The 23875-nt window shown below is 43.8% G+C and overlaps 3 protein-coding genes and 1 long non-coding RNA gene across 7 annotated transcripts in view; 2 read left to right on the forward strand and 2 right to left on the reverse strand.

The window, feature by feature from the left end:
- LOC130185686 (RNA binding protein fox-1 homolog 2-like) overlaps positions 1 to 868 on the forward strand; it is a 47185-nt gene extending 46317 nt beyond the window's left edge. For all 3 annotated transcript variants that reach the window (XM_056402282.1, XM_056402283.1, XM_056402284.1), the window contains one exon: positions 1 to 868. This exon is cut by the window's left edge and continues 3182 nt beyond it. The gene's annotated coding sequence lies outside the window, so the exon portion shown is untranslated.
- The window catches only part of LOC130185687 (G-protein coupled receptor family C group 5 member D), a 7532-nt gene extending 974 nt beyond the window's left edge, over positions 1 to 6558 (reverse strand). The window contains exons 1-4 of one of the 2 annotated variants that reach the window (XM_056402285.1): positions 6286 to 6558; positions 4186 to 5400; positions 3249 to 3304; positions 1 to 3056 (exon numbers count right to left, since the gene is read on the reverse strand). The exon at positions 1 to 3056 is cut by the window's left edge and continues 974 nt beyond it. In XM_056402285.1, coding sequence (XP_056258260.1) covers positions 2967 to 3056; positions 3249 to 3304; positions 4186 to 5323 — 1284 coding nt within the window. In that variant the 5' untranslated portion in view covers positions 5324 to 5400; positions 6286 to 6558 and the 3' untranslated portion in view covers positions 1 to 2966. The remainder of the gene's footprint in view (positions 3057 to 3248; positions 3305 to 4185; positions 5401 to 6285) is intronic. The other variant, XM_056402286.1, reaches the window with a different exon arrangement.
- Positions 6486 to 23875, forward strand: part of LOC130185689 (uncharacterized) — a 26825-nt gene continuing 9435 nt past the window's right edge. Inside the window, exon 1 of the long non-coding RNA XR_008830190.1 lies at positions 6486 to 6567. This is a non-coding gene — a long non-coding RNA (uncharacterized LOC130185689). The remainder of the gene's footprint in view (positions 6568 to 23875) is intronic.
- On the reverse strand, positions 8508 to 11055 carry LOC130185688 (retinal cone rhodopsin-sensitive cGMP 3',5'-cyclic phosphodiesterase subunit gamma-like). The gene is made up of 3 exons (XM_056402287.1): positions 10919 to 11055; positions 9601 to 9758; positions 8508 to 9465 (listed from the first exon to the last, which is right to left on the reverse strand). Exons 2-3 carry the CDS (start codon positions 9741 to 9743, stop codon positions 9348 to 9350), a joined length of 261 nt encoding a protein of 86 aa, XP_056258262.1. The 5' UTR covers positions 9744 to 9758; positions 10919 to 11055; the 3' UTR covers positions 8508 to 9347.

Here is a 23875-nt window from a genome sequence, read left to right on the forward strand (position 1 = left end):
TCTGGGTGGGGAGGGGAGGGGAGGGGAGGGGAGGGGGGAGGCGAGCGGCCCGCAGTCGCTTTACGGAAGCCGATTCGGTCCGCTTCAATAATCTGGGTTATCTGTGCTCTGCTCCTCTGTGGTCGCCGTGGTAATCACCAGTCATATCAAATGCGTAAAGTTTAATTTGATACGTCTGGACCCCCGTGGGTTGCTTTCATATATATAATTAGAGTAAATCTTACAAAAATTTCTGACAGTGACGTCATCGGCCAAATCAAACTATAACTCTGCCTCAAACTCGTCCATGAAAACCAAATGTTTTCTGTGCAGAGACGAGGCTGATCTGGCGGAGTCACGGCCGTGAACCTGCCCCCGCAGAGACGCTCGTTTCAGCAGCGTCTCCACCTCATTCGTCCGGTTGGCAAATGTCGAGGTGGTGTAATCATTACCGAGCAGCCCTGTGGTGCAGCTGCAGCGGCTCCTGTGGGCTGCTTTTTGCTTGGTTTTTTGTTTTTCCGTCTCTTCTACTCTTCTAATTGGAGTGAATCTTATTCGCGGGGGCCACAGAATAAACGCAGAGGTGAGCGGGAACGACGCAGAGACCCCCCCCCCCCCCCCCCCCCCGACTCCCTGCACTGTGCTCAAGTCAACCCAGTGGGAGTTTTTGTACAGGGATTTAATAAATGGGTTTGAATTGCATGTGGAGTTTTTTTTTGGTTTTTTTTGTCACATGCTCTTAAAAAGCTCATTTATCCAAGTGATTTTTTTTTCAATAAGTGACATGTATTTTCTCACAATGTTTTATTTTGCCATCCTTGTGTCTGCCTTCTGTTTATTCTCTTCATTATTATTGAATGTATATAATAAATAAACTGTTTGGTTTTTACACTGGTCTTCGGATACTTCTTTTCACAGGTTAAACATTGACTCCTTGTGTTTATCAGGAGGTGATAGAGCACACACAGATATGTTTCTTGAATGTGGAGCTGGTAACCATTATGTTATTTCCTTCCCATGACTGAGTCTTATCATTTTCTTTCCAGTGTTTGGCAGGAATGAGATTATCCAATCAGGAGAGAGGCTGTTTTAACTACTACAACCTCCTCCCTCCCTCCCTCCCTCCCTCCCCCTCTTTACCAAAGGGAGATAAAGGAGAAGTGTTTTTGATTAAACGCCATAGGAGCTGAGAGGAATGTCGCAAACTTTTTTTTTTTGATTACAGGCTGAACAAGAATCTCCTTTCTGACTGTCCAGAAACTTCCCCCTCTCAGCTGTGCGTTAGCTGGTGTGAGTCAGAACAATTGCACTCGATTAATGTCTGCTCGGCTGGGCTGCATCGGCGTTAACTCTTGACTTTTGTTCCTCCGGACCAAATCTACCGCACGATAAGCTTTTCCACCGCCTCCAACTTTCTCGTCGCTGCCAAGGGGGAACAATCTGGAACAATCTTTAATTGCATCTGGAGTTAATGGCCGTAAATGGGTTGGATGTGACGGGAAACCTCATATCCCTGCTAATTGCTCTAATGCACAAGAGGCCAATTGCCAATTTGATGGCATGCTCTCTGTGAGTAATTGAAGTTGGGCTAATTGGAAGAATAGATTGAAGGCCGTGTGATAAGAGGTGCGCGTGTGTGTGTGTGTGTGTGTGATTGCATCCATCGGAGTGAAGAATTGACCTTTGTGGATGGCGGAGTCACTACAGGCCACTGGGAGAAAAACAAGTGCAGAACAGATCATCCCAAACTGGATCCGACCCGTAGATGGACTTTAATTCTAGGCTGTTGTGTGAAAAATGCAGGCAAGAGAACATTTGCTATTAGATCGCAGATGGTTTATTACTTGAAAAGTTTAGCACTTAACACTTCTGACTAGTTTCCTCCCAGCAGGTCAGCCTCACTTGCCGTATCTAGACATTGCCCCCTGCTGGTCTAGCTTGGTATTACCACCCTGCCCCCCTGTGAGGTTGAGGCTCCAGTTTGCAGCAGGTGCCTGGAGGCATGGCACTGATTCTGGTCGGGAGAGTAATTGGCCTTGGGTATGCCATCTGTGCAGATTGTGAGTGGGAGAAGCAAAGGTGGTGTGAAACTATTGCAAAACAATCCCGAGCTTTAACAGACAAACCTTTTATTGACAACACTTGTTACAAGAACCTATAAAAAAAAAAAAAAAAGAAAAAAAAAAGGCATTAAAATATCTGTTATGGAAAAGAGGCATACCTTGTATTCCTCATATATTTCTATGTACACAGGACACCACTATTGTTTTGGGTGCAGCACAGCATCCAGCAACTGTAATGTAACTCTGAATATGAAGATGTTAATCAGTGATGGCACCAGCCTCCACAGTGCTGACAGGTCTCCTGTCCTATCTTCCTCCTGTCTTGTCTCATCTCATCTCATCTCATCTGCTGTTTTTTTTTTCTCCTTCTCTCTCCTCATTCCTTCTCCTTTCATCCCTCCTCTCTTTCGTTCACAGATGCCTCTGCTCTGCTCAGCAGTTTGGCACCTTCAGAGTGACAGTTTCACGCCTCCTCTATCACCTCAGGGCTATTATATACCATGTCAGGCTAGCACGCACACACACACACACACACACACACACACACACACACACACACACACACACACACACACACACACACACACACACCGGCATAGAGATTCACTTCCGCTAAGTATTTATGATGTGGATTTCCCGCCAGTAGAGAGCTGGACTGTCTGGACCCATCCGGCCTCGATGATGAAACTCCAGCAGATGAGTCATAGTGCTGAGTCGACCGAGGATTTTACATCCTACTGACAGATTTGCAATAACATTTCTTATAACACTACGCAGAAATATTTACATTTGCAGAAGGAAATGAAACGCAGAAAAACAATATTTTTGTGCCAAGTACTTGGAGTACAGATTAGTGCAGGAGCTGAGGTCATCCTCAGCTTTGGCTTTGGTATCAGTTTCATCTGACAGAGAAGGGATGTGACTTTAATCTTGTCCATAATATTCATCGTAAGGTTCCCTGTAGTTGGTGGTCTGAGGGCGAGGAATGGTGTAATCTTTGTCAGGGTCGATTTCCTGAAACATTCACAGACACACGTATAATCACACATTCATCACGTCACTGCAATTAGTACCCGCGATAAACTGCGCTTTCATTAACCTTACACAATAACTTCGCTATAATTGCCTCCAGTAGTAAAAAGGTCACTGTGTTTAATTGCGGAGTATGTGGAATCAGATTGTTAATCCTCATGGTTTATTACTCACTGTCATGGAGAATCCAGACTCGTAGGGTGACCGCAGCGCCGGATCGGCTCTCCTGCCTGAAGGGAGACACATGATACACTCCACTAATTATCGGTTCATTATATACTGTTCGTCAGAAAGGCCCAGATGAGAGCTGAGTTCTCTTTTTCTTTTTTGATACAGGCTCCATATTCATTTTGGCTTACAGCTATACTTTAATATAAAGAATGTCATTGAGTGAAGCAGGAACCGCCGCCCCGACTGATACTGTTTTTCCTTTTCTTAAAGGACACAACGTTTTAAAAGATGAAATAACATGATTCCCTTTGCAGATGAAAAGTTGAACTTCACAGCAGAAAAACACACGTTTGTTCAATACGCTACACGCAGAGGGTTTTGCTATTAGGCCTTACTTGGTCTCGTGTGACCACAGGCAGCTAACGTTAGCTAACGTTAGCAGACCGCTGCTATACTTCATACTCTCGCTTTGACGTAATTCATGATGGTAGTTATAGTCCTGTTAAAAATGTTAATAACACTGACTTTTAAAAGTTCCTCTCTGTGAGGTTTTGTTATTTTTAGAGCTGAAACAATTAGTTGTTGAACAAAAAAAATTAATCGACGACTTTTTCCAGCATTGATTAATCATTTAAACCTTTCTTAATAAAAACGAAAAAAAAAAAATCAGTGGTTTTAAAGTATAAATACATATTCTTTAGTTCTTTATTATAGTAAATTGAATATCTTTGGTTTTTTATTGTTGTTTGGGAAAAAAAGAGTCACCTTGGGCTCTCAGATATGTGATTGTGGTTTAAATAATTGGCAGAATAATTAATATTGAATTGTTGGTTGCAGCCACAATTATTTTTTGTCTCTTGTCTAGCTTCGCTCTCAGCATAATTCACAATCTTTCAATTAGGCTCCAGTCAGTTAATGGCGAATGAGGACGGCGTCTCACCTCTCCTGTTCTCGCCATCAGTCTCAAAGCTTCCGTTTTCTTTTCCCTCCTTCGGACTGTTCAGCTCGGGGATATCGGCGCTGGGGCTGGTCCAGCCGGCGAAGCTCAAAGGAATGTCCTTGGACTTGGCTTCCCCCCTGCAGAGGAAGGCAACCTGGGATAACCCGTGCCCCAGGAGTAGCACCCAGCCGTTTGCCACCAGTGTGATGCAGAGCAATGGGTCGTCCCATCGTGGCCGGCGGCCCACCTCAGGGTTTCCTCTGGTGAGCATAGTGATCCATACCACCCAGATGCAGGCGGACAGCAGCACTGTGAGGCAGAGCATGGCGGCCTGTACCCTCCCCTGCTGGTTGATGGGCCCCGTGTAGCTGTAGCTGTACGTGGAGCAGGAGCGGCACAGGAAGTGCAGGCTGAGGATTATGCTGATGGCCAGGAGGCACAGCACGTAGATCTGCAGCATGACGAATTCCTCCTGGCTGTACTCGCAGGGCTTCTCCTCCCGCACCAACACGAGGATCAGCCACTGTGTGGAGATGATAACCTGCACGGTGAAGAGCCCCAGGGCCACGGCGGGCTCTCCCCAGCCCCGGGTAGCCGCGAAGCCCAGCAGGGCGAGAGCGCGAGCCAGCAGGCAGGAGAAGGCCAGGGAGAAGAGCACGCTGAAGAGGAAGATCCTTGTGGGGCAGGTCTGAGGGGTGAGGCGGATGATGAAGGAGAAGGTGATGGCGAAGATCCCCGCCGTGGCCAACAAGAACATGGACATGCAGGCCACTGTGCCTCCGATACTGCTGCGCTGGTGCTTGGACGAGACGCAGATCCAGAGGGACCAGAACAGCAGGCCGAGGAGGAGAACCATGCTGAACAGGAAGCCTGAAGAACCCAAGGTCTCCAGTACAATCCCCCACGCTGCCCGGCGGTCGCACAGGTACCTGTAGATGGGGTTCAGTCCTTTGCCGCAGCCTGGTACGCTCATCAGGGAAGTACCGGCTGAAGGGGGAGAGGAAGTGGTTGAAGTGTTGACTGTGGGGATGGTTGAGCTGTTGCTGGTTGACTGACACAGACAGGTGAGAGGGACACAGAGGAGGAGGAGGGGGAGGAGGGGGGAGAGGGATTTGTGCTTTTCGGATGAAAAGGCCATATTGGTTTTTCAGAAACCCACGTGGGGATGCAGTCTGTCCTTTGAACCGTCCCCTTGGATTCGGCAGCTGTTTCCTCCTGAAACAAACAGCACGTCAGCACAAAGATATTCAAGCGCAAGTTTTGCTAAACACACAAACATTGTGTTGACTGCGTACGGATGAAATGGGAGACGGGATAACGCGGAGGTCAGGGCGCGGAGAACAAAAAAAGAAAACAAGGTGAGCGAGGTTTGACAGCGAGAGTGAGGAGAACAGGAGGAGGGAGTTTAGAAACATGCCAGAACAAGGCAGAGGAGCGTGTGAGCCGAGGCTTGCGAGCGGAGGAAGAAACAACTGCAAACGTGGAGCTGAGGCCGGGACAGAACGGCAGACATGAAAGGTGACTGCTCTGTTGTAGACACAGATAGCTGCACACATGGGGATTGTGGTTTATACACAGCACAGATTGCAGGTGAGAGACACAGTCAAAGATATTCACTCCTGATAGCTGACTGTCACTTCCTGCAGCCTGTGACAGAGCCTTTGTTTCGGCCTCGCAGATTCAAAGATGACCTTTTGCAGGTTTATCACGCGTTAAATACGGGGCCGGGGCCGGGGCCGCCAAACTTTGCCCCAACGCCGGCCTCCGTTTGTTTCGTCGTTCAGGAGATCACAGAGTGGGAGAAAGATTTGTGAAACAATGGCCACACCCAATTTTAGCAGATTATTTCTATCTTAATGTAACAACATGGAGGTTTTGATCAGCTGATTTGAATATGAGGCTCCGAACATGATTGTTGGATAACTATAATGGCTGTTATGAAACTACGGGCTGATAAGATAAAGGGGCATTTAGGGGGGAAATATCTATTCCTGTTTTGTTACTATGACTTAAACCATTAAAGTTATACCTCACAATGAGAGGCCTTCTCCCAAACAACCTGAACAAACCTCTATAAATCAAAAATAAACACCCACTTACCTTTAATCCTTTGGGATGTGAGTCTCTTCTGAACCCTATAGCAAAAGTCTTGATTTGAAAATGTGGCTAAAAATGTTCCAATAATGTCTCTGCTTTGTGCAGCAGCGGGCGGCTTATTGTGTGGCCGCGCACCTTCTTCCCTGATGATGTCCCATATCTGTGGCCGCCTTGAGGTAACAGGAAAGAGCAGGAGATGAGGAGGAGAGGGAAGCAGTGGAGCCGCTCAGGTCCGAAGCCACCGGGAGAGAGGATCGTTTGCACCTCCTCGCATCAACAGGTTGGGTAAGAGCAGAGAAAACCTGCACCCTATACGTACTCATACTTTCCTTTTTAGACCCCTCCTGCTTGTCTTTCTCTCGGCGTCCCTCCCTCGATAGGTGGGGCTCACACACCTGGAGGTGATGATCCACACGAGCACACACAGGGAGGGAGAGTTCACTTCTTTCCTATTCATGAATCCCATTTCCTATATGTAAAAAAAACCACTTGCATCTCATTTCATCCCATCATTAAATTTAAATTTGAAATGTTTTGTCCTGTGAAACAAACTCTCCGAAGGGATGAGGAGTAGGTTGTTGTACGGGGGGAGGGGAGGGGGGAGGGGGGGGTTTAAGCTCTGTCCAACTGACTCATCCCACTCATCGGGATACAGAACAGGACCAGCCGTCGCCGTAGTTACCGGCAAATCACAGCAACAACACACTGAAATCAGCGAGTTAAGCCGCAGGGGGAGTTGCGTCAAGAATAGTGAGTGATTTCTAACTGTTGTCTTTTACAAGCCCATACGTAACTACTGCGGCTCATGCCCGTACAAGTACAGAGTGTGTAGGGTGTGTTCAGTTCAAGCACAAGTCTCTCTACAACTCTCAGTGTGTGAAACCCAGAGGGACAGAGCTTTATCTTTTCCATTATAAAGCTCCTGTGTTGCACTACAACAACTTAAGCTAGTGAATATTTCAAAAGCACTAAAAACTAAAAGTCTCCCTGATGTGTCATTTAATACCAGAGGGATTCACGCAGGGCAGGAGTCATTCATGCTGGCTGGTGGCGGATCATTATTTTGGAGAGAAACCACGGCAACCCGAGTGTCTGGGGTTGTGTCACCAGTGTTGAAGGACGGTGGTAGAAACCGTGTGCAAGTGTTTGTGTGGTGAACGTTTGTGGGTTAAGGTCTAAGGAGTTTAAAGGTGGGATTTGAACCCATGGCAGCTGCTGTAAAGGCTGTAAAGGATTCAACCCACATGGTGCGCGCTCTACCAGGTGAGCCACAGAGGAACAACCCCCCCGTCTTCTCTTGTTTTGGGGCCTTTTTAGCCGGAAATTTGTGCAAACATTCACGGCCCTCAGAGGTTAGACCCAAATCTATCTGGGGCTATAGAGCAGGCACTGACTCGATCGACGTGTTTGATTAGTTCCTGTTTTGTGCAGCTGAGAGACGTTGCAGAGTGTCTCAAATTTCACCGTGTCTCGCCCCGTTGTGACTCCCTCACCTCTGCTGCTTTACCAAAAACACTCCTGCTGAATGCTGCTGCCAAGCTTTTGACTCGCTCATCAGAAAGGTCACGTGCGACACCGATCTCGATTGTTCTTCAGCGGCTCCTCATCAAATTCAGAGCTCAATTAAAGATTCTTGTAATCACTTACGGAGCTCCGCGTGGTCAGGCGCCCGCCTACGTTAGAGATGTGCTGCTGCGCCGTGTCACCGGTCTGAGGTTGTTGCTTCTCCCTGTCTCCAGGCTTCACACTGAAAGCTCCTAAACTCCTCTTAGTATCCTGTATATATAAAGTAAATACTACATTCATTAGTAGAAAATGATCAGCCTAATATTATAGGATAGGAATATTTATTTTCACCAGAGGAACGTGTTAGTATGTAGTCAGGTGTTCACTTTAATGTGGCTGCAGTTTGGTGTTTGCTGAGGTAGATCTCTCACACAGTTTTGTTGTTGCATGACATTTGCAGAAGCGAACACCACGGTTTCTTTTCCCGTTTCCAACAAATAACCTTGTGGGAGTGCGTGTGATGATTTCAGGAATCCTTAAAAAATGAGCGTAATTATTATTAGATGCACTCAGATGGCACTGTACTTAAGGCGTAGAAGGAGATGTGATCAGTTTGCATTAGAAGACTGTTTCTTATCCAGTAAATAATTCATTCATTCTCTTTATTTAGATTTACTTGTGATTTATTTATATTTTCAGAAAAAAGCAGGACAACATGATTACTGAAAGTGAACACATTTTACTAGGGCTACCAGGACACGCCAGGTTACAGTACATTTTCTGTGTTATTGCGCTTGCAACACAAAACATACAGTATATGCCTTTATTTTCTCTAAGGAGGGACGTGGGTTCAGATAGCAGCAAGGAGAGACAGAGAGATGGAGAGTGGGATTAAAGGGAGTTCCTCCTCCGTGATCATGTGAAGGTGCATTGTATTTTTCACCATTACAGCATATTGCTCTCTCTTCCTGCATCCCTTGTTGTTCACAGTAACCTTGTGCACAAGGAGTAAGAAATACAATGCAAAATAAAAGAGGAAGGAAGTACAAAAGGTAAGATAAAAAGGTTAAAAAGGTTCAACGCTGAGAACAAAATATTTACATTTATATAGACAGCTAGAAGCAAATACAAGCTAGTATTAACTAGTGTTTTGCTTGTCCGTTGCCGTGGGTTAGGAGTGGCAGAGGGGGAGAGGGGGAGAGGGGGAGAGGGCAGACTGAAATGAGGAAGGAGGAGAAGTGAGGAGGAGAAAACTGTTGTAGAAGGATGAAGGGGAAGGGAATAAGGAAAGAGGAGTTGTTTTTCTCGTCTTCTCATTTCAAGTATATATAGTATCATATCATAATAATAATATAAAAATAAAATCATTATGCTCTCCGTCCACTCAGCGGAGGGGAGCATGAGGTAGATAGACGAGAGGACATTAGTGGGGTGGGGGGGGGGGGGGGGGGGTTGCCGGCAGCCTTATCGTGACGTGCCCAGCAGGGATGGAGAGAAGGCAGGGAGGCAGAGAGGATTAGACGGAGGACAGGTGCAGGCAGGAAAGGAAGGCAGCAGGTTTAAATGATCCCGTATTTGGCCAAGTCGCTGAGCTCCATGTCGCCGAAGGCTTCCCATGGGCACACCACTGTGATGTCCGTGCCAAGACCCTCCATGCCAGGGATATCGTCACCAAAGCTGCAGAAGAGGAAGAAAAGAGAGAGAGAGAGAGACGTCAGTGGCCGACGTCCAAGCGTAAGAAACAGATCTGACTCCGTGTGCGTCAACAAACATCAACATGAGTGACATATGAAAAAGGTTTTTTTTTTTTACCCCTTCTGGCCTGGCTTGGGGGCTTTGCTCTTGAATGTACGAGTCTGCCTCTGCTTGAACTTGGGTGGTCCCTTCTTGGGTGTAGTGGGGCCAGTGGTTCCACCGGGGGCCAGGGCGCTTCCTGCAGGGGGGCTGGCGTTCATTTCTGAGGAGGGTCTCTGAAACACAGAGGACATTTTTTTATTTTTTGAAACACGTGTCATGGCACAAGCGTTTCCTCAGAGAGCTTTCCCCTGCCGCTCGCTCTTTGTCCTCTGCCCTTCTCTCTGCTGCCCTCTGCTAATCCTGTTTCCATCCCGCTCTCAGCGCCCATCACTGGAGATTATGCAGATTAGGTTAAACAGCCAGATCAGCTTTAATCCCACCCCCCATCCGCAGCGGACTAATTGCCCTTCTTAAACAGAGGGGAGAGAGAGAGAGCAACCCCTCCCCCCACTCCCCCCATTCTTAACCTCAAACTTTAACATCAGCTCCTCAAACTTTTAGACACCGATTAATAAATTATAAACTCCTGCGGTGACACCATCTGTGGATTCTTTCATTATCCTTTAATTCAACTGTGTTTTTGTTTCTGTTATTTAAGTTTGACTCAGGACTCTTTCTAAAACAAAAAGGCTGCATCAACCAGTAAGTCCTGTCTGTCCTGTCCTCATCTCAAACAGTATCCCGTCCAAGCTCTGCTTCCCACCCCGCCTTCCTCTGACTGCTGACACCCGTAATCCTGTTAAGGTGGTTTAACGGAGGTGGAGACGGCACCGGCAGATCTACATCGCCTGTGGATGGCGTTTACAGAGACTCTCCTGAGCCGACCGTCTATCTGCTCTGGTGTTTAGAGATCTGTGCCGCGTCTTAGTAGCCATCTGTTGCTGTGATTGTTGCCCCCTGAAGTCAATCCTCTTTACAGTGGGCATTAGAAAAGACACACACCTGTTCTCCTCTTTAGGTCCCTTGTTTTTGCTTATTTAAACATCTTATTAATCCTCTTTTAGCTTTTTAAAACGTCACATCAAAATACTTTGCAAGCGCAGAATAAGTAGAACATTTAACAGTCCTTAGTGAGTCTCCTCTTTTTCTTCACTACTTTCTTTTCACAAGTCAAACCTCGTTCTCTTGTCCCTCAGTCATACTTTAGTTAGCACCACACAAAAGCTGAATGAAAGTCATGTCTGTCTGTCAATCATCCACTAGTCCAGTGCTACTTATTTGACCTATAAACCAATGACCCAGTACTGTGGGAAACATTGTAAAAATGCTATTAGTTAATTGATTAGTTAAATCAAGTCGTTAAGGTTGAAGCAGCAGTAGAGTTTGTTCTCACCTGCACTGACAGATATCCCAAGAGGCCGCTGCCGATCTCAGCTCAGAGCTGCTTCTTTCTTCTGCTTGAGTTTGTGAAGATGTGCCGTCTGCTCTTCGCTTTTATACCTTCCTCTGTAATCCCCACAACCTCCTCTTTCCCGTCACATGATCAGCGGGAAAAGGTCAGCCAAACTTTTCACCCTCTCAAGCCAGCATCTCCTCCCCTCCCCAGCCTCACTCCAGGTGTCCTTGTTCCCAGACGCTGCCCCCCCCTCACCTGTCATGTTAAGGAGGCGGTGTAGACGGTGTCAAGGATCAATCTGGAAGGATTTTGTCAGGCTTATCCCTCTAAACCTCGGCGTGCACGCATCTATAGCTGTGCCGTGAGCGGACCACCTGCCGCTCGGGGTTTCAGGTCCATGTGAGATGCTGTTCTCACATGTGTGTTGTTGTTCACGGTTGATTTTTTCACCTTTGTGGCCACAGGTAAACAACGGTCCGACTGACCTTGTGGTTGCTTCAATGACACTTCAAAAAATCCACTTAGAAACGAGAAAAGGACGAAGATAACAATGAGATAAAAACAGAAACAACCTCGATGATAGAAGCTTCTTCTTTCTGTATTGGTAGTTGCATGTTTGGATGGTGAGTCAGACACAAAACTTCTACAGCACTTAGGTTTTTAAAAACACAGATTTTAATCGAGTTCTGTCTCTGGGCCTCAAAGCCGAACGTGTTCTCTGTCGTTAAATGTTGATGTGATGTTCCTGCTGTGCACCAAAGTGTAAGTAAACTCCCTCATGTGCAATCAAGCACACGACGTGTCAAACGGCATAAAGGATGAAGAGAACTGTCTTTGTTTTTTATGATTGGATATAATTGGATTGTGTTGCGTCTGCAGCCTGAAAAATGACGACATTCTCAAACATCGCATCCTCGCGTTCATTTTCAGCTCTGAGCTTTAGAGTATTTCTTCTAAATTAGAGGTAATTACATGCCCATTTGTAGTTTTGTCGGGAGCTTCACAGCGAGTGTTTGGCACTGTCGCTGTGACAGAGCTGCAGCCAGAGTGTGTGTGTGTGTGTGTGTGTGTGGGGGGGGGGGGGGCACTGGTGTAGTAATTAAACCGACAGGCACCAGGCTCATATCTAGAAGCGGGCGACTGGTCCTGCAGTTTGTGGAGTGAGGAGACGTGTTCGGACTGAACCGACAGCCTGACTTCATGTCAAGAGTTTAGGATTCTGGGCAATGTTAAAAAAATCTGACCTGCACTTCAAATCATTCAGATCCCACATGAGGGAAATGAAAGATTGAAACTCTTTATCTTCACTGTTGCAAAAGCAGTGACATACTGTTTGGCTTCACGGGTGGAAAAGGTTGAACGGTAACGGAGGATCCAGGATTAGCCTGTTTGCAAGTGCGACAGAAACTGAGAAGAGGCCGTGACCCAACCACAGAGCACCGATGAGGGGTTGCATCATTTTGTCTTTTCAGATTTCCACGACTCTTTTACAGATTTTAATACGCGAGGAAAACGTGCAAACTCCACACAAAAGACCCGGTTATAATTTACATTATTGATGGTGTTAGTCCTTTGTTTCACTCTATGATTTTTCATTTTTCTTCATTAATTTATTTCTCGTTTTTCTTCTTGAATTCTTACCTGATAAACTTTTAATTTGATCTTATTTAAAGGGAAACAAAGCCGACGTCACGCAGGTTTAGTCATGCCACAGTCAGTCTGTGAGGCTGTATTTAGACACAACAGTGTTGTCGGCTTAATGTTAACGCCGGCATGATAACATGCTCACGCTGGCAGCGCTAACATGCTAATGTTATAGTGTTTAACATGCTTACCGTCTTAGTTTAGCGCATTAGCTTGCTAAAAACTAAAAGCATATTGGACCAGTTTAAATATTGGGTGATGCTGGATGAAAGATGAAGGGATCATGAATGAGTGAACCGAGTTTCAACAGCAATCCATCAAACCTCCCAGAATCACTTTCCAACAGCTCAAAGTGGCTCAAAATAAACTTCATGTCAATTACAACTAAATCTTTAATGACTATAATCAATAATCGTAGTTATTAAATTTTCAGTTTCCAGTCTGTAGCTTTTAAGGTCAAACATTACTGAGTTAATAATTCAACTGGAAACAGAAGTGGAGGTCCAGTAAGTGAGGATTGTTTTTTTTTTTTATAGATTAATGATTAAACTGAGGTAGTTTGACTGATTCTAGCCTTTTAAAATACTAAAAGTAAATTTATTATGTCATATACGGGTTTGGAATCGGGGTCGATCACATCCGGTACATTGATGAGGTTTTGAGGGCAGTTTTTAAGAGCAGGGCAGCGTGGACACTAAAGGAGGACAGGACGATGCCTAAGCCTCTTTAACAGTATGTAGGCTGGACATAGGAAGGAGCCGACATCTTTAACAACACAGCCTGCAGTTCTGCTCTACGTCATGTAAACACTGGACTTACAGGCACCACAGCGAGTAACTGATATGTGTGTGTGTGTGTGTGTGTTGCGAGTTCACCAAGGAAATCAAATGAGATCAAATCAGCTCTCTCATATCTGTTATTTTCTAAGTCACCACCAGTGGTGTGAGTTGTGCATGAAGGGAACCTCCCAGAAATGTTCCTGTAAGTACAGTTAACTCACCTGAGCCGGTAAATCCGTGGCCTCTTTAAAGTGCGCCGGCAGATTATTATCAAACTGCTCCTCATGAACTGGCCTGACCTGAACAGCGCAGTGTTGACATCTCTGGATTGTAGGTCAATATGTCAGTGTTGGAGCAGACCCTTCCTCCGTCTGCGTACAAGGGGCTAATACTTAGGCCGCTAATTAGATTAACATGAAGACTCTGTAGGAAACTAGCACTGGAGCAGGAATATGATGAATATGACTTTACATTAAAGGGGGAAACGAGCAGCACGTGTTTTTTAGCTTGTTAAACTTATGTAAACTTATCTTCTAAGTATGATTTCAATAGATGACTCTGTTCTTTCATGAGCTTATGAATTCCTGTGTGTGTGTGTGTGTGTGTGTGTGTGTGTGTGTGTGTGTTCAGGTTCAACCATACTCTTTTTATGTCTTACTGCTTTGAGAAGCACCATATACAGAGCTGGCATACAGAACATATGATCTATGGGATGTATAGAGGTTTTCTTCCAACCCCACGAAAAGCTCCAACAAAAACCACAAGTGACTATTCTGGGACTGTGAGCACACCTTTCTCTTTTAATATCAAAAGTCCAGACGGGACTAAACCACAGTCTCTGGTGTCACTGCGGATTCACATTTAAATTCCTTCTTATATTTAAGAAGAAAAACGTCTGGGGCCATCTCGCCAAAAATAGCAAAACGTGACCATAAGCACAAACAGTTTGAAGCGTTTTTCTGAAAGATTAGAGAAGAGGCCATAAACACATTAATATTCACTCTGCTCCCAGTCGACTCTTTACCAGGCTTTACTTTTCCGTCCTGAAATATAAGCTGAATTCCCAGCAGCCTCGCGTGGCCGAATAATGACTCCCGCTCACGGTGTGGTGTCGTTTTTGTGATTACAGTAGCGGAAATGGTTTTAATAGAGATAATTCCTCTATCTGTCGGAGGTTTGAGAAGGAAAACGACAAACTAACATCGTCCGAGCGTGACAGGTGTGCTGCTGTATGGTGCAGCAGAGAAGTGGAGTACGTTGTAGGAGTGTGTCAAGAGGTTTTAATGGATGTTTAGATGCTTCTTTCTAACATGAAAGCTTGTCAACATTGGAGCCTCTCCGAAGACGGGAACAGCCGCCCTTTTTCGAGCGTTAATGTATATAGTCTTGTGCGTGAACCGCATGCATCTTGTCGTGTCACAACATGTCTGCCTCGTATGAATAGGGGCACAGAGAGCTCAGACCGTCTGGTGAATATGAGGTCAGATGGCGGTGAGCCGGTATTGGTGTTGACAGTTCTAGACTGCGTTCAGAGAGCAATGCCCGGCGGATCACATACAGCCTACTTTGCACAGGCGACACTTCCTAATCCCATCTGAGAACTTGCGGTCATTGACAGCAATATTGACCTCTGACCTCAGCCGCACACTTATATACGCAGCATCGGTGGTTTTCCTGACCTTTTTTTCCACCACCTGTCAGATGAACTCGACGACGCCTCCGTCGACACCACCAGTCGTCTTCCAAATACGTTTCATTCCATCCATTACTTTAGTTGCTCTGTTACATTTAATTATTTTGCCATTTATCTCTTACTTCAGCTGATAATCAATCAGCTATTTAAAGCATGTGTCTGTTCATTTTAGTTAGTCTATTAAACCTTCTATAAATTACCTTTATATCACCTGTTTATTCATTTAGCTGCTTAAACCATGTATCATTTAATCTGAGGTATTCAACCTTCTATTTGACTGTTTCACTTGCTGTTTATTCATTACTTTTAATTAACTATTTTAACTATTTTATCACTTAGTTTTGACTAACTGCTTAAAACTTCTAATTAGTTTTCCTGCACCTTCAACACGTGTTGTTCAGGTGTAAAAGTTGACTTAATATGTGGATTTCACTTCTTTTCTTCTTTTCTTATTTTTTCAAATTAGTTCGGCTACTTGACAATTTTTCCACGAACCCACACGCAAATTACCATAATACCCCCCCAGGATGCAAGTACCCCTGGATCACTGTGCTGAGTGAGACTCTTACATTAGGTTTTACACACAGTTACATATTCATTGCTTTTGTGCCTTTAGTGGTCAAACTGCTCAAGAATGTCTCCCGCTGTTTCCTTAATCCTCTGTGTTGTCATCTGTAGAAGAGTTTTCTTTTTCAAATGTTGGGGGAACAAAAATTGAAGCCATTTTGTATCGGGGTCAGTCGGACTGATCCCTCGTAAGGAGCTTCTGTTCCACATGAGACAAAATGCTGCGGTGAGGATGTAAGACAGGAGCATAAATCTGGGCTCCGGTGAACGTTTGATTCTGACTGACTAATCAAGCTTTTTTTCTTTCTTCTTCTTTGTCAAGGCTCTGCAACTTTGAGACAAAGACTCATCAATTTCAGTCTATTCTTAAAACCTACTCGTGACGTTTTCAAACTATTTCTGTTTCTATATATCATCGTGCTGCCGTGCCTGTCATTCTATTTGATCTCCCCGATCTCTGATGTTTTTTTGTTTTTTTTTCTCCATTTGCTGTGGCCTTGATGTCGACGCGCTATTTTATATTGTGCACCTTGTTGTTTTCCTGATCTGTCATCTGTCACCTCTTTTTCTATCGCTTGATTAAGACGTACTTTGTAGCGGATTTCAGAGGCACTGCACAAATATATTATTCATGAAGGGGGTAACTGTTGTTTTTGTTGTTGCTGTAAAATTAGGCTGGATATCAAAATCTTAAAAACACCCTGCTTTGTGTTTTACATAAGTCATTTTAATTCCAGTTCTGTCCTCTTCTCCCCTTCGATTGAAATTCCATGCCACGGCTTACAGAAATTCACTTCAAATGCAACTAATGATTTTTCTCATTCATGCAAACACATTATGCATTTCCATTTCCTATCTGCCACGCTTCTTTAAGCTTTGAGGTGCAAAAATCCCTTCAGTTTTAGTCCAAATCTTTTACTTTTGTGGCAACTAGCAAATTCTTTCATATATGGATTTGCCCGTAGTAAATATATTCATTTTCATTCTATTTCATTAACAGGATTTTTTTTTTCTCCTATACTTTATATTTCCATTTAAAAGTCCAGTTCCTGAGTATCTGTCTACTGCTGAATAAGCCTGTGAAGAATACTTTGTTTTTTGGGTTTTTTTGCAAGTCATCATATTGTGATGGTGACTTATTAACATAATGACTGAGGAGGCAGTAGATACTTTGTTTTCAGTAACTTGTGCTGTGGTTTCAACGTCTTGTTCTGCAGAAAGATTAAAGTTATTATTCTGACCTTCTGTGCACTGATCATTGGTGCAGGAGGAAGTTTTCAGGAGGAAAAGGTGGATTTTATTGTCACTTCTATTGCAATTGCATCAATAAGCGGATGATTTGTCTTTTTTATTGTTAGTTGCAACAATCTATTTCTCTTCTATTTTAGTCTCCATCCAGGGATGCAGTGAATTTTTCCTTTGTGTGTCAGAGTTATGTAAGACTTTAAGACGCCAGCGTGCTGAACTAATTGGACACTGGTGAGAATTCTCTGAAGGGCATATTGACCTGAATCTCATTTCTCAGGCTTACGTCTTTTGTCGTCATGAGCGTTTCTCAAAACATTGTCAGGAACTCTTTGAGTGTCGTTGAGCACAGACACTTAACCAGGGTTGTACTTTTATTCCCTCTATATCATTTCCTTGAGCGTATTTGTCAGTGAAGCATTCGTCAAGTGAAAATGGTTCCGTCGCCTCCGAGATTTTTTTGATTACCCAAATAAATCAAATGAAATCCATCATCGCTATATGTCCATGTAGGAATGAAATGAGTTGTAAATTAGTCAGTTCTGAGCTTTCTCCTCAGCGAAGGTTTTCAATATGATTTCTGCTCTGAGGTGTCATGTCAAGGCACAAATGTCTCATCCATCAATATACTGAAACTCGTCTTTTAGAGTTTGCTGCAGGCTCCTCTCCACCTGAAGGGGGAAAAAAATCAATCTTTCCTTTTGATTGTCACTGTGCAGCGATGCATTGTAGGCACAGCGAGAGCATTATTCCCCCGGCTGGGACTTCGCCAAACTCCCCACCCCCCACCCCCCACCCTCAGTCCTCTGAAACTCCTCAGTGATTCTCTTAAAATTGGGATTTCAGAGCACAGATGCAAAACTTTACAGCAAGGTCCCCTCTGCCATAAAACAGTGTTGTTTCTCACCTCACAGACTGAGGGCGAGCTGTGAGCTGCACGTGCAGCAGCAGGTGTGTGGGTATGTAATTATTAATATGCCATATTCCATTTGAAGCAGGAAAGAAAACATCATGCGAAGGAAAGAAAGGAGGCAGTGGACAATCCAACTATCTGACAGCCATTATGGCAAAGTCAGAATAAAAAACAGGAGAATAAACATTGAGATTCATGTTGCACAGAACATGCTGAATACTATTTGTTGAAACCCAACCTTTTTATATGAATCAGAAATGAAAGCAAGGACAAAATGAGAAACAGGAGAGATGTACTTTTTTATTTCCTTCATGGGGAAACTTGCACCTCACTGTTACATCAAAACCCATCTTACAAAACCCAATTACTGTTTACAAAAACTGTAGAGATTTTCTTGTATGTGTCAGCCGCACTGATATCAGATCTGTCACACAGGATGACTGCTTTGAGTCTCTGCAGGGAAAGCGTGTGATTGGCTGAAAGTGAACACAAAAGTATCACAGAAACTTGAAGAAAAGGCAGTGATGTCGATAGTTTTATAGTTTTGCTTTTATATTTAACAGATGTATAATCTTGCATGTGAATATACAGTATTTGCATATCAGTAGCTTTAAAGGTTTCACCGTTGCTATGGTGAAGCATGGTTACGTTATACAATCGTAGTTTATCTGATGAAGGGAACAGTAAACACAAGAAGGATAAGAGTGCATGACACAACAACAGTGCAGCTACAGGTTGTATCTGCTTACATCAGGAGATTTAAACGCTTTGATTATTATGGTAAAGCTTCGGATCACAGCCTGAGAATTACAGTGTCATTATTTAGTATATACAGTCTATAGATACAATATTAATCAGGCACCTATTGTATATGTACAAACAAACCGTTACAGTAGGTTCTGTCATATCATCAGATAGAAAACAATTTAGGATCCAAACATTCAGTGTCAAACTATTCATAAATTGTGTGTTTTTGGCACCATGAGAGTAAAAGGACATATAAGCTGAGCCTGCTCGTTGTTTAATTTGTACCTGGTCATTTAAAAAGGTGGTTTGGTTTGTGAAAGTGAAAGTGATCAATATCAAAATTAAAGGCAGAAACAAGACAATTATAGCTACACACAGCTTACATGCGAACTACGCTTCTATCTAAATTATCCTTGGAAAGCAAACATCCTGTCTCACTTCAGCTGAACACAAAATGTTGTTCATTCAAGTGAAAACAGAGGAGTGAAACATGTGAAACGGTGCCGGTGTACAACAGACAGAGAAACAGACTTCGCCGCAGATCCTGTGGCCAAAATCCGATTTCTAGCCGCAAAACATTTGAACAGAAACAGGAGGGTGAGGAGGGGGCTCTGCACCGGGGAGTGAATCACACCGGCAGTCCCACAACAACAAAACTAACAGAGGGAACGAGACGGGAAGACGATTCATCTGCTCTCTGAAATCATTTTCGGGAGCAGTGGGTAGATTTCTGACGCTGCAGCAGCTTAATGAGAGAACAAACATCAAAACCATTATCATCTGTCATCCTCATGACTGCTTCAACTGGTGATCTTTAAAGCCCCCTCTGTGCATTTACAACTTTAACCCCATAACTAACGCCTGATATTTCAACTGCTTTGCTCTTTACTTATAGTTTAATTGATCACTCCCTCAGGACTGAGCAGACTGAAGCTCAGCTGCAGAGAGGAATATATAAACACTTTTATATATAACACCTAGGTGCATCTGCACTGTACTAATGAGGTGTGAGAAACATAAAAGGGCCCAGATTTGTTCTTAATCCTGCAGGGAGAGGAAGAATCACATGGACTGAGAATAAACTTGACCTGACTAGGGAAGCGTTTGGTTTTTCATCCTCCTGAAAAGCATAAACTCTCCCTTCACACTCTGGGATGCCCACGTAGTGATAGTAGTTGAGCCAACTGCTCAGAGTGGGTGTAGAGCAAACGGAAAAAGGTCCAGAAAGACAAGAGAAACCACAACAGTGAAAGTGAAGTACAGTGGATTAGAAAAAGGATGGGTGGGTAGATCAGGTGAGGCTGTAATCTGGGCTTTAAGGCTTTCACTGGTATTAAGGGACTTATTAGATTGGAGCGATTTCTCCTCAGAGGGAGAGACTAATTGGATATCACCAAATCAGAGAGCCCGACGTTGTCATGACACAGGGCCAGGATAGCGGAGGTGGATGACGCTTGCACTGGCTTGAAAGCACTGGAACCGGCATTGATAGCAATTGATCGAAGCTAATGATGCAGAGACAACCCAGAAAACAAACACGCACTAACACACGCGCACACGTACACAATCATGTATGTTCTACTGTAGCATATGCATGATTTCTCAAGCAAACGCAGACACACACACACAGCACACCTTCTTGTCAACAAACACCCCCCCCAGAGGAAGAAACGGTGACAACATGTAGAGGGATTAATATGTGTATCTTGCGTGTTGGCATGCCTGACACGTCGGGAGTATGAATGCTTCTGCTGTAATTAGATTCTTCACCGCCTGCCTATCACACAAATCTCAAGCAGAAGAGCAGCATTGCCTGCAAATCAGTACCACTATACCGCTATGAATAACAGAGAGGCGACCGAGGAGAAAAAAAAGAGATGGGTGCAAAAGGGCTAAACAGATAGAGAATGGTTTTTTGCACATCTGAATGCAGGAAAGAGCGATAAAAAAGATTAAAGAAAGGGAGATGAATAGAGGAGAAAATAAAGAAGCGAAAGGTTGTTCGGTGCAGCAAGTGCTCAGAGGCATCCCTCGGAGGCGGTGCACAGGAGAATGATAAAACACGGTCCCACTGAGGGGAAATTAGTCTTTTGAGTTGATAGGATGTGATTTTACATTCTGCAGTGGCACGTGGTCATGTGTCAGTCAGCGATGCCGCAGCTTCCCTGTAACTCTCCGCCTCTCCGTGTAATTTCACTCTGCACACATGTTTCCTGTGTTTCCTCTCTGCCTGCAGACCTGATAAATGCTGCATTCATTACTGGATACGAATGAAAAGGAATGAGACAGAAAAAGAAACCTGAAAAGGTTATTTATGAGAGGCTTTTTTTCTTTTTTTACATTTCCAGCAGCTATATATTTACTGGATGAAAAAATAAGCTGGGAACAAATTAATAAGAGAGCTGATACTCAGAGTCTGTTTCATTACTTGACTGTCATTGCTGTATATGTTTAGCATGAGCAGTAAATGTATGAATTAAGTAATTACTTATTTTTACTGCTGCACCCATCCAGAGAGCTTTTAACAGGAACATCTGTGTACGGTGGTGTGTTCAACATAATGTCTCTCTTCTGTTTTTCCCTTCACACACGAGTACACATGCTGAACAACACACACACACACACACACACACACACACACACATATGCTTGGATTAATGCATATTTATATGTTTATGGCTTCAAATGTTGCCCATAAATTCACAATCTGTTCAGCTTTATTATTCTGTCCTGTGTGTGTGTGTGTGTGTGTGTGTGTGTGTGTGTGTGTGTGTGTGTGTGTGTGTGTGTGTGTGTCTGTACAAGGTAGGTTTTGCCCTTGGCTAGCTAAACATCCCGTCTCGAGCCCACAGTGTAGTAATGTACTCATTAATACTTAACTGAGTCTATAACACTGCGATGCTGCTCATTAAATCCAGGAAGCGCAGGAACACACATTATAGATCCTGTATGTTGTGAGCGGCTGTGAGATAATAAAATGGACAGCATGCTGAGCATTTTAAAACAGTCTGGTCCCTGAAGGTTTGATATGATCGTAAATGTTACACTCATGGATGGATGACTGAAAAGGCCTACGGGGCACGTCCAGGGGCCCAAAGAGCCAGGGGGGCTCATAGACCAGAGCGTCTGTTTGATGTGACTGTTTCTTACTGGAAAGTCAGAGCGCTCAGTTAAAAGTAGAAAGTCTCATCTGAGTATCTGTTAAACCAGTAATCCAGTTTGAGCTTAATACTGAAGCTGAGCTGCAGATTTTCAACCAGCAGCAGCACCTGAGCAAAATGTCACTGACAGAGACACAAAACAACAACAAAGAGACACAAAACAACAACAAAGAGACACAAAACAACTATAAAGAGACACAAAACAACAACAAAGAGACACAAAACAACTATAAAGAGACACAAAACAACAACAAAGAGACACAAAACAACTATAAAGAGACGCAAAACAGCAACAAAGAGACACAAAACAACTATAAAGAGACACAAAACAGCAACAAAGAGACACAAAACAACAACAAAGAGACACAAGACAACTACAAAGAGACACAAAACAACAACAAAGAGACACAAAACAACTACAAAGAGACACAAAACAACTACAAAGAGACACAAAACAACAACAAAGAGACACAAAACAACTATAAAGAGACACAAGACTTTCAAAGAGTTGCAAAATAACCAGTAAGCAATGCAAAACAACTACAAAGAGACACAGAAAGACCAAAAATAACACTGTGTCTCTTTCGGTCTGGGTGTCTTCTTGCTTTTATGTGTGGGACCCACAGTTACACTGAAGGCTTCATCAGATCTTTTTTCTGTTTTTTCTATAACCTTTTTGTATGGCTTTAATGTTTTTTTTTTCTCCAATTTGTCATATCTTTCTTAAAATGATCTCTAAATATTTTCTCACTTAGTACCGTACACACAGCTCTGTTTTTGCAACTGTTTACATTTATTAACTCATTAAATTCAGATCTTTGCGATGCATTGAATTATATATATTCTATTTAAGTATCTCCTTTTACAGAAAATGTCTGGGCCCTTTCATCTTCACTGTGTACATGCCTGTCTCCGTAAGCCCTTACATCCAGGATTTCTGAGCTTTAGCATATATCGTGGATTTAATGATAACCCTGGGAATACATGATACATGTTCCTTAAGATTGTCTTTTTTGTCTCTAATCAAGATATGTGAAACATTTTGTATGCTTTTCTGATGTTATGTCTTCCTCTCTTTCCCTCCCAGCCTGTCTCTCCTTCCTCCTCTGGTTTTCTGTGGGACTTCTTTCTCACACTTAATAACATCAGAATAAAGTCTAACATACCAGTGTTTCACGCTGGCTCACTCCACAATGTGATTTTATTTAAAAAAAACAGCAGCAGCAAGAAATTCAAGTTGATATATCCATGGGGACAAGTAGTTGTATATTCATGCAGTCTGTTAAATGCCTCAGACCCAGCTCTGCTACAGCATATTTTGTCTCCTATGCACCACACTGATCTTAGACAGCCTCCTCTGCACCCAAATCCCAGCTGTAGGCATGTGGAGCCAAGGTGGAAGTTTCACTTTAGTCCCTCACCCACACACACACTGCCGCAATGTGCAGACACATAATAGCAAAGAAATTTGGTGTGAGAAAGAAGTCCCACAGAAAACCAGAGGAGGAAGGAGAGACGGGCTGGGAGGGAAAGAGAGGAAGACAGAGCAGAACAAGAAAGAAGGAGGAAAGAACAAGGGGAGTGGATGGGGAGTGATGCTACAGCTCGATGCGAGAGTGAGGGGAGGTAAATCTTCAGATAGGGCTCGGAGAGAAGAGAGAAAAGAGGAGAAGCGTTGAGGGAATAGCACTTTCCACCCCTCCCCAGTCACCACTGTCAGGGCTAATATCTCATTACTAGTCTTAGCTGGCGGCTCTCAGGCAGTCAGGGAGAGGTCAGGAAAGCTCCAGAGAGACAGACTAACAGTGAGGCTCTCATTGAACCTAATAGCATAAAAGTCCGGAGACATGGAAAGACTCCGAGGAATGGTCTTGGAAGAGGTTTCGAGAGGAGATGCTTTCATATGGCTAATTGTGGGAACTGAAGTACATGTAACACTTGCATCAATACACCTATTCATATGCTGTTTGAAAATGAGCAGAGAATGTCTGGTATTTCATTTGCTTTGGCAGGAGAGGAGAGGAGAGGAGAGGAGAAGAGAAGAGAAGAGAGGAGAGGAGGGTGCAAATATACAGGAAATGAAAGGTTTAAGTGAGGAATTACAGCACTTGCAAGATATCCTAGACCACAAGCAGGAGAGGGAGGGAGGCTTTGCTTTCTAATCTATAATTTTTTATTCTTTGTCTATATTTTATTCCCACTTCA

The sequence above is a fragment of the Seriola aureovittata genome, chromosome 17 (assembly GCF_021018895.1).
Source record: "Seriola aureovittata isolate HTS-2021-v1 ecotype China chromosome 17, ASM2101889v1, whole genome shotgun sequence".
NCBI classification, from domain to species: domain Eukaryota; kingdom Metazoa; phylum Chordata; class Actinopteri; order Carangiformes; family Carangidae; genus Seriola; species Seriola aureovittata.